Source organism: Pyrus communis, chromosome 17, assembly GCF_041283825.1.
Source record: "Pyrus communis isolate YQ-2024b chromosome 17, ASM4128382v1, whole genome shotgun sequence".
Lineage (NCBI taxonomy): Eukaryota > Viridiplantae > Streptophyta > Magnoliopsida > Rosales > Rosaceae > Pyrus > Pyrus communis.
The window spans coordinates 2,260,554-2,273,090 of record NC_142581.1 but is presented as its reverse complement, the minus strand read 5'-3'; the positions used below and the strand labels follow the sequence as shown (position 1 = coordinate 2,273,090).

The 12,537-nt window shown below is 39.4% G+C and overlaps 2 protein-coding genes across 2 annotated transcripts; one reads left to right on the top strand and one right to left on the bottom strand.

Annotated features, from left to right (window-relative positions):
- Positions 1–4,749: 4,749 nt before the first annotated feature.
- On the top strand, positions 4,750–7,126 carry LOC137708422 (U-box domain-containing protein 40-like). The gene has a single exon (XM_068447500.2). It carries the CDS (start codon positions 5,295–5,297, stop codon positions 6,966–6,968), a length of 1,674 nt encoding a protein of 557 aa, XP_068303601.2. The 5' UTR covers positions 4,750–5,294; the 3' UTR covers positions 6,969–7,126.
- A 2,821-nt stretch (positions 7,127–9,947) lies between these two features.
- LOC137708500 (peroxidase 31) lies at positions 9,948–11,558 on the bottom strand. Its single transcript, XM_068447592.2, has one exon. It carries the CDS (start codon positions 11,235–11,237, stop codon positions 10,254–10,256), a length of 984 nt encoding a protein of 327 aa, XP_068303693.1. The 5' UTR covers positions 11,238–11,558; the 3' UTR covers positions 9,948–10,253.
- Between the last annotated feature and the right edge of the window lie 979 nt (positions 11,559–12,537).

Sequence of the window (12,537 nt, the reverse complement as noted above, 5' to 3'; positions counted from 1 at the left end):
CAGCCTCTCAGAATATCTGTGTCTGGAGTCCAAATACGTGAAGATGTGGACCGTTAGAAAGGGAAAAGAGAGAGATCCAAATACTTGTTTTGTGTAATTCGAGCAAACGGAATGGGTTACCACCTAATTTAAAACTCGGATTTTAAACTTGGCATTTGCCAGTGACCAATTAATCCTCAGTAGCCCACTCACAAAAAATAGAACGCCAACTTTGCAGCCCATTCTTAAGGTTGTATATGTTTTGGATCCTTGTATAGATGATAAAGATCAAGAACGAATACTAGCTACAAGTTTCATAAACATCTAAAATAGTGTATGATTTGTTGACGTTGCATAATATCATATGACTTATGTACTCGTGTTTCGAAGACATTTGAAAATCTCTCCACATTTGTAAGGATGAATGGCTCTCCTATATGCACCTGTGTTCAAATTTCTCTAAATACAAATGTAGATTAATTTAAAATAAAATATCGCTTGTATAAATCGAAATGGCATTTGAGAGAGGTTGGTGGAGCCAAAGGCGTTTCCTTTTTTTCTTTCGGTTTCAAATTGCCCGCGAGAATCCAATGCCCCAAGAGAAAATCCCCTTCTTTTCTTTATGTAAATTACGTTCGAATTACCCTGTTTCCCCTACTCTTCATTCCTTGAAGCTCATAGCAGGAATGTTCACAAGTGAAAATACTTCCCTTTCCCGTGGCAGTATCGCTCGCTCTCTGTCTCTATCTACCATGATTGATCACGTCACGTAAGGAGAGAGATAAAGAAAAAACACACTGTGACGGAGATAGATAAGTCCATCTCCGTTGACAAGACATGAAGGATTAGACAAAAGCTAAACATAATGCGCTTTTTACATGAAGATGGTCACCTACCTGGGAAAGGGACTCCGGATCCCTTCCTCCCAATCCACCAAATCAGGGAATTCATGTCATTGAAATTTGATTCAACGGCTACAAACAGGGGTCCACTTTAAAAGTTAAAATAACTTTAGCCGTTGGATCAAATTTCAATGGTACGGATCCACTGATTTGGTAGATTAGGGATCCGGAGAGGACCCCTTTCCGACCTACCTAACAGCAATATTATAAGAGTAATGTTATTCATATCATGTTTTTATACCACATTTCTATACCACCTTAGGTGACATTTGATGTGGACAACCACATCATTTGAAAAATTTGCAAAACCCAAGGAAAGGAAGGAGAAAGACTCCTCCTCGTACACCACAATCATCATTTAATTAACTAATTTTTCTTAATTATTGGTTTATTAAATAATGAACTGAATTTAAAAATCTGATTAATTCAAATGATGTGGCTGTCCATATCAAATGCCACCTAAATATGAAAATATGGTACAAAAATATGGTATGAATAGTATTACTCATATTTTAAGGAAACACAAAGGTCCATGCCAAATTGTAAAGTTGGAAAACACTCTTTCTTTCCATAAAGCTTAAACCACATCAACATTCTCTAATTCTATGGGCACACATAAATGTATATATTTATATATCAAAAGGGGACGAAAGAATCAAAATTCTTCATGTCCAATATCCAATATTATATAGTACTAGTACACACAATAATATATATATATATATATGAGCAGATTTGTAGCATCACTTTTTTTACATAATTTTTAGCACACATTTTTATGGGACTCACTACTTAATGTATTTTAACGATCCAAATCGTTTGTCTTTTAGAACATCATTCATATATCATATTTGCAAACAATTAGACAAATCCAAAATCATTAAGGCATTCATTTGTAGTGAAGAAAATGGACGAATACGATTCTACAAAGAAACCGTAAACCCTTAATCCCACAGTCCTACTGTTTCAAGGATGAGTGATTTTTGATAGACGTGATATTTGAGAGAAAACCTAAAAGATAACGGTTCAAATATATACATATCCGTCCCCACATATATATTGGGAAAGGGATCCTCTCCGGATCCCTTCCTCCTAATCCACCAAGTTTGGGGATCTGGACTATTAAAATTTGATCAAACGGCTACAAACAAAGGCCCACTTTAAAAATTATAATAACTTTAGTCGTTTGATCAAATTTCAATGATTCGGATTCCCAAACTTGGCAGGATCCCTTTCCTATATATTGGATTAGACTCCTTGCTGCCAGTGTCAGAAAGATATATATGCTGCCTCTATGATTGGATCTTAATGGAAAGATTATTAGAGCTAATTAAGGACACAGTTAGAACCCGCTCTTCGTTAAAGTGTTGGTACTACTAACTAAATCATGCAATCATGCGTTGCTTATTGGGTGCCAGTGAAAACCACAAACTCTAAATATTCATCTTCTTCAGCTGTTTTCAGGTCATAGCTTCAAATATTAGTGGCATACCTCACGTGAAAAGTGCATGTAAAATACAACCAAGATTTTTGATAACCTAGAAAGATGGGGCATTTACTCCAAGTCCAAGGTGAACAAGAATTTAACGGTTAAAATCTCGACGTAGATGTCAAATAATTAAGAAGATGATTAGTTTTCTTAAGTGTGTTTTAGAAGAAAACCATTTTGGAAGCAAAATATTCATATATGTGTGTGTGTGTGTTTAATTAAAAACTTGCAACTCCAACCTTAATTAGATTAAGAAGGACAACAACCAAATCATGGATCAGAATCTGATCTCCCCATGAAAACATGAAAGCAGTGTTCAACCAAAATAAATGGAAAGATTACCTCTCTTAACTAACTAAAATTATTAACATAAACTAATCTCAAATCTTGGAACTAATTAAGCACTTGGTTTAATCTAACAAAAGAAAAGTGAGAAGAAAGAAAAAACCCTAGTTTATGTGAAGGGTGGGTGGGCCATGTATTGAATAGAAAAAAGGAATCAATCACTTTGGTAAAGAGGGAAAGGGATATGTTATCCAGCCTAGAACAATGATATAAAGGAAGTAGGTATTTCTAATTTTATATGGCTACACAAACTTAACTAATAAGTATATGTAATAAGAGAAACGTAAAGGGGCCTCAAAAGTGAGATATTTTTCGTGAATTATCTGATACCTCACAGTTTAACGTTAATTTTCATATCAATATTATTAAAGGGAATTATTATTGGCACTCCAAACTTTCTAGAATTAGAAAGAAAATAACACTTGTGAGGAATGTATAAAATTTTTTTTTGGAATGCTAATAACAATTCCCTTATAAAATATTGTGCATAAAATATGAGATGACAGAAAGTTTATGAAGGATTCTACTTTAAGAGAATTCCATTAGTATTTCTTATGCAATAATGATCAGTGGTGCTCTTCTTCTTTGTGACTTAGTTGTACATCTCCTCCATGCATAGCAAGTCAAGAGACATATACTGCCCACAAAAACAACACTTTTGAAGAAAAAGGAGGACGTGAGAGAGCGTGAGAGAGCGTGAGAGAGCACCTTCTTCTTTAAACTTTCTCAGAGGTGGAATCAAACGGCTGTAGCAGCATGTATTTGTCTGCAAAAGTGGTCAATGAGATGGTGTTAATGTATGAGATGGATGGTCCAGAAATTTCCACATCATCCCTTCTCTAAGCTTCTGTTAATTCACGGATCAACATCTGTTTAGAATGGGGTTCTTGTGTACAACCGATGTACATCATACTGTCAGTATTTATCTCGTCACAAATTACCACATAATATCAAAATGATTTACAACCAGTTATATACTCTATTGATATCTCTCTCGTTACGTAATGTGATTGATTATAAAGAGGAAATATACACCCAGTAACGTGTTAGAATCCATCATGTTTAGACCCAACAAAATATACTTCCAAAACCAAACATGTTATTCATAGCAGAATATTGTCATATATCCTCTGAGCAGCATCAATCATTTACTTGACATTAGAGAGCAGAAGTAAAACAAATCGCCCATAAATTTCGTCTAAACTTAGAAAGGTGTTTTTAACTTTTAGACTTTCCATGCTACAAAATGATGCGTGGAAAATTGGTAAAAAATAAATTAAAGAATAAGCTTCACGGATATTCTTCTCCACAGTTTTATTTAATGAAACCTGTAAGAAATTAGTCAAAAAATTTGACCGCTAAGCTTCATTTCATGGATAAAGCAATAGAGTCGTGTCTAATGCCTATCACAATCAGTGGATGCAATCCTTGAAGTTGAGTAAAATTATAAACTTTCAATCTTTCTTGTCAATCATAGAAACCAACAAAGATTCTTACTTAGTTAAGGTTTTAAAATACGCTAAGGGCTGATTAGGTGGTAGGCAGAGACCTAGGTGTTTAGACGGGACCTATGCGGTTTTTTTAAGTTTTAATTAAATTTATTACATACCATACAAGCAAATGTCTTATTATACTTAAAAAATACATAATTGTATAGAAATGCACAAATTGTAAAATGAAATGATATATAAATTATAAATTATTAAAACATATTGAAAATATGGCAAACAAGTATATATCGAGTGTTCATTCAATTATTCAACAAGTCTCTTACAATTTATTGAAAAAATAAAATGCAAAATGAAAGTTATCAATTTTCTGTCTAAGTGATAGTCACGATCCAGGCGGGTCGAGGGCATAGTAAGCGAGCATTTAGGCAGGTCTAAACATTATTTCTTATTTTTTAAACACTTAAAAATTAATCGAATGAGTGATCAGTAACCTAACGCCTAAGCAGTGATTTTTAGAACAATCTATAGTCGACATGCTTACACAATTAACCAAAAAAGTTCGAAAAGTCCACTAAATTTTAAACAGTGTCAAAACTTTCGGAAATTTAACCACTCGCGAGAGGCTCGAGCACACTATAGAAGGGAATTCATACAAATTTTAGTATCCAATTATTGAAGGTGAAAAATGAAGGGGAAATGAGTTACTTACAACACAAGTGAAGCCGTTGGAGAAGAACAAGAGATTGTGTTGTTGATACACCTCCAGCTTTTGTTTTCTGATTGCGGCTAATTTTTCCAAACCAGAGGAATCGGAATCCCAGTCCTTTTCCCAATCTCCTCCATCAGACAAATAACACCAATCTCTCTCTCTCTCTCTCTCTCTCTCTCTCTCCGTATCCCCACCAAACTCTACCTTCAAATGTTAGCAACCTCCATATCTCTGCTCAAATTATCCAAACCATAATCCCATCTGATTAGCCTCGCAAAATCCGATTAAATTTGAATTAAGGATCATGGGGTTTAGGCATAATCCTTACTTGAGCTTAAAGCTCAGAACTTTTACTAAGATGATACGGAATTGAAGAAAGTAACTTGCTTTTTTCGGGTGTGGAGTTTCAACAAGCTTTGATGAAGCTGATGGTCCACAAATCAAAAGAGAACGAATGGGCTTTCGCGACGCCGGAGAGAGCTGCGGAGATGATCAGCAGTGCAAGCACGAGTCCCCGGCGGAGATGGAAGCTTTTTCAGAGGTCGTCGTCGGCAATTCCGTCGAAAACCTCAAAGCCGCAAGCTCCCAAAGAGTTCGTTTGTCCAATCTCCGGTTCTCTCATGGCGGACCCGGTCATCGTTTCGTCCGGCCACACCTTCGAGCGCGCCTGCGTCCAAGCCTGCAAGTCCCTCAGCTTCACGCCTGCTCTCCCGGACTATCCGCCGCCAGATTTCTCCTCCGTAATCTCCAACCTCGCCCTCAGGTCCGCCATTCTCAGCTGGTGCCACAAGTCCTTCGTCGATCCTCCCAAGCCCCTCGATTTCGCCTCCGCCGAGAAGATCGTCCGCGCCTCCATTGGTTCCCGGAACGAAACCAAGCCCCAGAACGTCGTAGTTTCGGATAATCAGCTGTTGATCAACGGTGTTAAGGACACCCCTAGAGTGAATTTCACTATCGCGGCCACCGAGCTGACTCGGCGCCCAACTCACTTCCCCTCGAGCTCCGACGAATCGGTCACCGCGGCTCCGCCTCTCCCGTTCTCAACTCCACCGAGTTGCTACTCTTCCCCGTCGTCTTCATCCTCGGAAATTGAAACTTTAAATCCTAATTGCAACAGCAATCCCTCCCTCTCTGTAGAAGACGAAATCTCGATCAAGCTCAGAAGCTGCCACGCATTCGAAATCGAGGAGGCCCTGGCCTCGCTCAGGAAGATCACGAGGACGAGAGAGGACGCCCGGGCCCGTCTCTGCACCCCGCGGTTGCTCTCCGCCCTCCGCCCTCTGATTATATCCAGGTACACCGCCGTTCAGGTGGACTCCGTCGCAGCCTTGGTCAATCTGTCGCTGGAAAAGTCAAACAAGATTAAGATCGTACGGTCAGGAGTCCTCCCTCCTCTGATCGACGTGCTCAAGGCCGGAACCCCTGAGGCGCAGGAACACGCTTCCAGTGCGCTCTTCAGCTTGGCACTTGACGACGACTGCAAGACCGCCATTGGCGTTTTGGGCGCGTTGCCGCCATTGCTGCACTTACTCCGGTCCGAGAGCGAGCGGACTCGGCATGACTCGGCACTCGCTTTGTACCACCTCTCGCTCGTTCAGAGTAACCGGTCCAAGTTGGTCAAGCTCGGCTCGGTTCCGGTTCTTTTGAGAATGGTGAAGTCGGGTCACATGACGGGTCGGGTATTGCTCATATTGTGTAATTTGAGTTTATGTGCCGACGGGCGGGCCGCATTGTTGGATTCGGGTGGGGTGGAGTGTTTGGTGGGTGTGTTAAGGGGAAACGAGTTTGACTCGAAGGCGACACAAGAGAGCTGTGTGGCCACATTGTATGGGTTGAGCTACGGCGGTTTGAGGTTCCAAGGGCTGGCGAAGACGGCGGGCGTGGTGGAGGTGTTAAGAGAGGTGGAGAAAAAGGGAAGCGAACGGGCGAGGGAGAAGGCGAGGCGGATGTCGGAGATGATGAGAGGGAAGGAGAAGGAAGAAGAAGATGAAGTGGATTGGGAGGAAGTGCTCAACTCGGGGTTTGGGAGCCGAACTCGGTGTCAACCCGGTGGTGAACTGGAGGGGTCGAGTGTCAACTCATTGGACTTCTGAGTACATAATTTGGCGGTTTTTTTCGAGTACAGGTTTTTGTTCATGATAATTTTTTGAGTGTTTTCAATTTAGTTCATGCGTTTTCAATTTGAACAAATATAATTGCATAGTTTTTAATTTATACCAAAAGCATAATGAAATTCCATTTTCTTCACAAATTTGAAAATTGCATAGCCAAAAAATTAATTACCTAATTAACATTTGTAGTGTCGACATATGTTCAATGGACGCAGTCGTTCTCACTCAACTCTTTTTGTCATTAAAAATGCTCAAATTAAAACAATAAATTATCTATATACTTAAAAATGAAGTCTCTGTTCAAACACTCAACTAAAAAACCCTCTCATGTTCTACATTTTTTCCACCCTCTCACCCTTCCGAGCCATGTGATTTTTCCATTAGCTAATGGTTTACAATTTTACTGTTCTAAACATTAGTTACCCAAAATCATGTTGGACAATAAGTCAATAGCATTGCATTAAAAATTTAATTTATTTCATCATTCAAAATTGTCCCAACTAAAAGATGTTTCTAGCTCAGTCCATGCGTGTACCAAATCGTAATATTTTAAAATGTAGTTTTTGTCAGGAGAATTTATGTTTAAATGTTGTGTACCATTTAAAGTAGTTAGGGTTTTTGGGTTTTGCTTGTGTGTGTTGGGTAGAATCGAACATAAGTCCTCTCAATCACAAATAAAGAGAAATGCCCTTAAATTATAGTACTAAATAGCAATTTATGTAGGTGGTGAACTTAACATTATGCATTTAGTGATTTAGGGCTTGAGCTTGTGACCTTTTCCGCCTTAAGTTTGTGGGTTGACATAAAGTGCAAGTAAAAGAGCTTTTTGGAGAGGGAAAGAACATTTAACCAAGCCCTGGGCCATCTGAACCATCCAACCAGCCTCATAGTAGTGGCCCCAATCTTCAGCTTAGCTTTGGATGCCACATCTATCGCCATCTAAACGTCCGTTGAATTTCGAGTTTCAACATCCAATGGTGTTCTGCTGAAAATTTGCATTTAAAAAAGAGCATTTGATGGAGCACACGGTGAAAAATAGTCATTTACTTGTGAGTAATGCTATACTTATCATCTAATTGTACCATCATTTGTATCATCTTTCTAATAGAAATAAGGTCCGCCAACGTATCTAAGTCTCATCTCTATTAGAGAGATGGTACAATTAAATGGTAAGAGTAGCATTTTTGCTTACTTTAACTCAATTGCAGCAAACTAGCAACCACAACTGGGTGGCCAGTGGTTGTGACGAATTCCAAGCTCGTATTTCACATGGTTCGTTTTAGGTTCGATTCTTGACATCGGTGAATCACATGATGGTGCCCAAATGAAGGCTGAAATGCCTCTATGAGTCTTCTGGGTTCAATTCCTAGCGCTAATAAATTGTGAACTGACGTGACTTCGCCTCTAGCTGGTCCTTTTTTCAGAAAAAAAAAATAAAAATAAAAATTGCAACAACTGTTCACTTTTAACGAAAAATCACATTTATACCTTTTCCTGGTACTATTCACTATACCTTTAAAAAACGTTTTTCGTTAAAAGGAAAGTTTTTTTGAACTTTTCGTTAACTTTCCTTTATTTTTTATATGGTAGTTTGTAATCTAGGGTTACCAAAGAACTCTTAAACCATTTTAACTTTCAAGATATAACAATTTTCCGATGTCAACAATTTAGGCCCTAACATTTCATTACGCTTCCGTGGTCAACGTCCTCTTGGCCACTCTATCAACACTCCTGTAGGTCTCCCGTTTTAATTGTATTGTGAAACCAACTTTTATACCAATTGTTAAGAGCTATAAGAGTTTGGTTTATGAGTATAACTTATCATAAAAATCGGCTTCTAAGGAATGGAGGTCCAAAAGCTCTTATAAAGATGTGACATTATTTGATGGGGGACTTGCCCTAACACTATTTTTGAGCTTCGTGACAAGTAAGAAACTCACATGGAAATAAATTCTCGATTACGATGAAGCTTTCTTATAGTTTTAATTTCTTTTTCTCTTATTCTATTTATTTTTTTTTATAGAGATTCAATCGATATTTTAATATACGCGCCAACACTGTTCTAATTAGCATGACCGACTGTTAGATGTTTAACTGTAACCTTCTCCTCCTCAAGAGAAATTTTTAGAATGTCAAGATTAAGGTCCGGTCAACTAAGTATCATAATATAATTGATTAAGATTTTTTTTTCTTTTTCTAAAGCTTCCAATCAGTTACATTATTAAACTTAATGTATCGGTACGTGTTCATAGCACATTTAAAATTCTCTCCGCCTAAAGACGAGAATCTGTTTTCCCAAATTTAAAAATGCAAGTTTTGGAACATCAATTACGAAATGCACATGCAAATTTGCAAGCAGATTTTAAATCAAATTCTTCTTGTTTTTGAAAACACCTTAAATAAATAAGTTCTTGAATAAAGACGTAAAGAAGAGACAAAATTCAACTTAATACAATAAAATGATCCGTTCAAAATTAAAAAGCTTTGCCCTAATTTGTTCATCATTAAATTATAATCTTGTTTAATGGAAGCTACAACCCTAGTTAATTAGTTAATTGTATTCAACAATGCCATATGCTGACATCGTGTTTTCACAAACGGAAAGGGATCTGTCTTCGGATCCCTTCCACCAAATACATTCCGTTAATAAATTCAGATCCTTGAAATTTAATCCAAAGGTTAAAAATAAAAAATCTCCACAAATAACGTAGTTGAAATGTCCGTGCTCAAGTTTTTGTTCGCTTCACACTTCAGTTTGAATGCCACAATTGTAATTAGATTATATTATGGTATCGATTGAACAAAAACAAATCTTGAAGTAGTGTATTACAATAAACAAGACAAACACTTCCCCATTACCTTAATTAAACCACACAATTTCCAAAATCAATACACACAATACGAGGATTTATCTTAAAACCAAGACTAAAGAGAAAATTGAACACAAAATTTTTACAAATATTACAAAAGAAAGATGTAGTGTATATTTCAGCTCAACAAATATCCCGATACAATAACAATAAATATTTCTCTTATCTTGTATAAATCCTAAAACATTATTATGTTCGATTTTACGCAAAATCAGAACATATATCCCAGTAACAAAAAAAATTAAACGTGTATACATATTATCAGCTCTTCTCACAAATATTGGATCTCACAACAAAATGCACTTAAAAAGCGCCAAAAATAAAATAAAATAAAATAAAAACAACAACAAAGAAATTAAAACGAAGTCTAATTTTTTCTTTTGAAATGATTAATTAACTAATAATTAGACTCGTCGCATCTGTGCCTAATCTCTCCGCGTCTTCCGGTCTGAATCCCTAACACGCCGAGCTTCTCCATCGCCTTGGCAAAATCCCGAAAAAAGCGGTTCTGGTCGTTGGCGTACATCTCGACAAACGGCCGCGTCCTGGCGTCGTTAAACAGCGCGTGGTCCGATTTCAAAACCCCCAGACCCTTTGGCAAGTTCTGGTAGTAGACATTGTCGAATTTGTTGGGCGTCATAACGTCGTTAAAGACGGAGAGCGTCGGGTTTTTCTTGATATCCGCGCAGGCCTGCTGCAACCCGGATGCGAATCTCGGGTTGTAATTCGGGTCGGACTGCGCCGACTTGCTGTAGTTGTAGATCGCCGAGCTGAACTCGCTGCAGTGGGAGAACCCGATGGTGTGGGCCCCGCTGAGGGCGACCATTTCCTGGACGGAGAAGCCCCTGGACCCGAAGATCTCGATGAGCTGGGAGATGGACATGGCGGGGCGGGGGAGGGTGCCTTCGACGGCGGAGGCTTTTGAGGAGCGGCCATCGCGGCGGCCGAGGGGGACGTTGTAGAAGGGGCCACCCATCATGGTTACGAGATCGCGGGTGGCGACGGCGAGGATGTCGGCGCAGGAGACGGTGTTGGGGCAGGCGAGCTCGAGGGCGGTCTTGGCGCGGACAACGACGTCGAAGGCGTCTCCGGGGAGGGAGAGGTTGATGTCGGCGTCGCGCTCGGCCTTGTTGAAGGGGGTGGAGGAGAGGAGAATGGAGCCGTCGCAGCCGTTGTGAAGGCAGTCGTGGAAGAAGAGGCGGAGGGTGCCGGCGGCGGTGGTGGGGTTCGTTATCTGCTTGTTGGTGACGGTGTCTTGGACGATTTGGGCGAATCTCGGGCACGACTTTTGGTAGTAGTTGGTGTAGAGTCGGGATTCGGCGGCGGGGAGAGTGGGGAGAGCTAGTAGATATGTGAGGAGGACAATGAGGAATGCCGCCATACTTAGCTTCTCTCTGCGGCGGCTGTTGCTTCTGCAACTACTTCAGCTGGCGGGCGGTGGATGTTTAACTAGCTCGGAGGAAGAACTGAGCTCTTTGGATTTCAGCTCAGAGGAGGAGGAAGAGAACAGAGAGAGAGAGTGAACTAAATGAGAAGGATCTACGGGGACGGGGGGAGAGAGAGTGGGGGGAAGCGAGTGACCACGCGGCACTCTATCCACCGTCAATCACGGGAATCGTGGTCAGGAACAATGGACGGCCCACTTAAATTATGGGCTGGACTTCGGTTCGAGGTTTATGGAATGACGGAAATGCCCCTATTCCATGGCAAAAGATTGTAGATGATAAGTCATTAAATGGAGGCTTGGTTAGGTGGATACTGGGGAGAAAGGGGCAAGGGCAACGTTGTATTTGCCGCTTATATCGTCGGTCACGTGATACATCACTGTCGCCAATCAAACGGTCCAACATCAACGTGGACTGGCGATTTCCATCCCATCCCATCCCAGCTCAGCTCTTTCGTGTTGTTATTGAATCATGTAATCGTCGGTGATCCAGTTGTATTTTCAATTCCAAGGGCTAAACATGAGTTCTATTGTTAATTAACACTTATTAATAAATTTAATTTTTTGTAACTTTTTTGTTATAAATTTATAACTCGTTACTAGGACGAGTAACTTAACTTTTTATAAGTTCATGCAAAGTTCATTCTCTTATCAATATGTGACTCATTCTCAACACGTCTCCTCACATGTAACGAATTTTCGAACCTAACATATGAACAATACAACGGGATGACACATAGCACATGTAGCCGTTTGGCTTCACACGTGGAATAATCTGGCTTTATTACCTTTGTTTGGATCTAAATTTACACCATTGACCTGTGCAATCAAGACCGTTGAGTGAGTATAGCTCTCAATTGTCGGATGAAAAAGTAGAGATAATTTTTATCATTATTAAAGAATAATATTATAATTTTTATCATAATAATTATGTTTTAATGTGAATTATCCTAACATCTTCTTCCAGATAAATATGATGTAAATTATATTCCAAGCGAGCAGAAGAATTCGAGTTGATTTGGAATATCTGCCGGCACATGAAAGTTAAAAATGAATTTGAAATGCATTCAAACAGGGTTAGGATGCATGGCACAATAAAGGTGATGGCTTTGGATGATGGGACAAGCCTAGAAAAGCTAGGTTTGTAATGATGACATAGGAAATCTAGGTAGGCTAGGTTTTTATTTTTGCATGGTGATGGAAGTGATCGAATGGTTTTAAAAAGGCTTCTGATGGC

Bases quoted from the DNA above. Each gene is read 5' to 3' on its own strand.
- LOC137708500 (XM_068447592.2), bottom strand. From the start codon at position 11,237: ATGGCGGCATTCCTCATTGTCCTCCTCACATATCTACTAGCTCTCCCC.
- LOC137708422 (XM_068447500.2), top strand. From the start codon at position 5,295: ATGAAGCTGATGGTCCACAAATCAAAAGAGAACGAATGGGCTTTCGCG.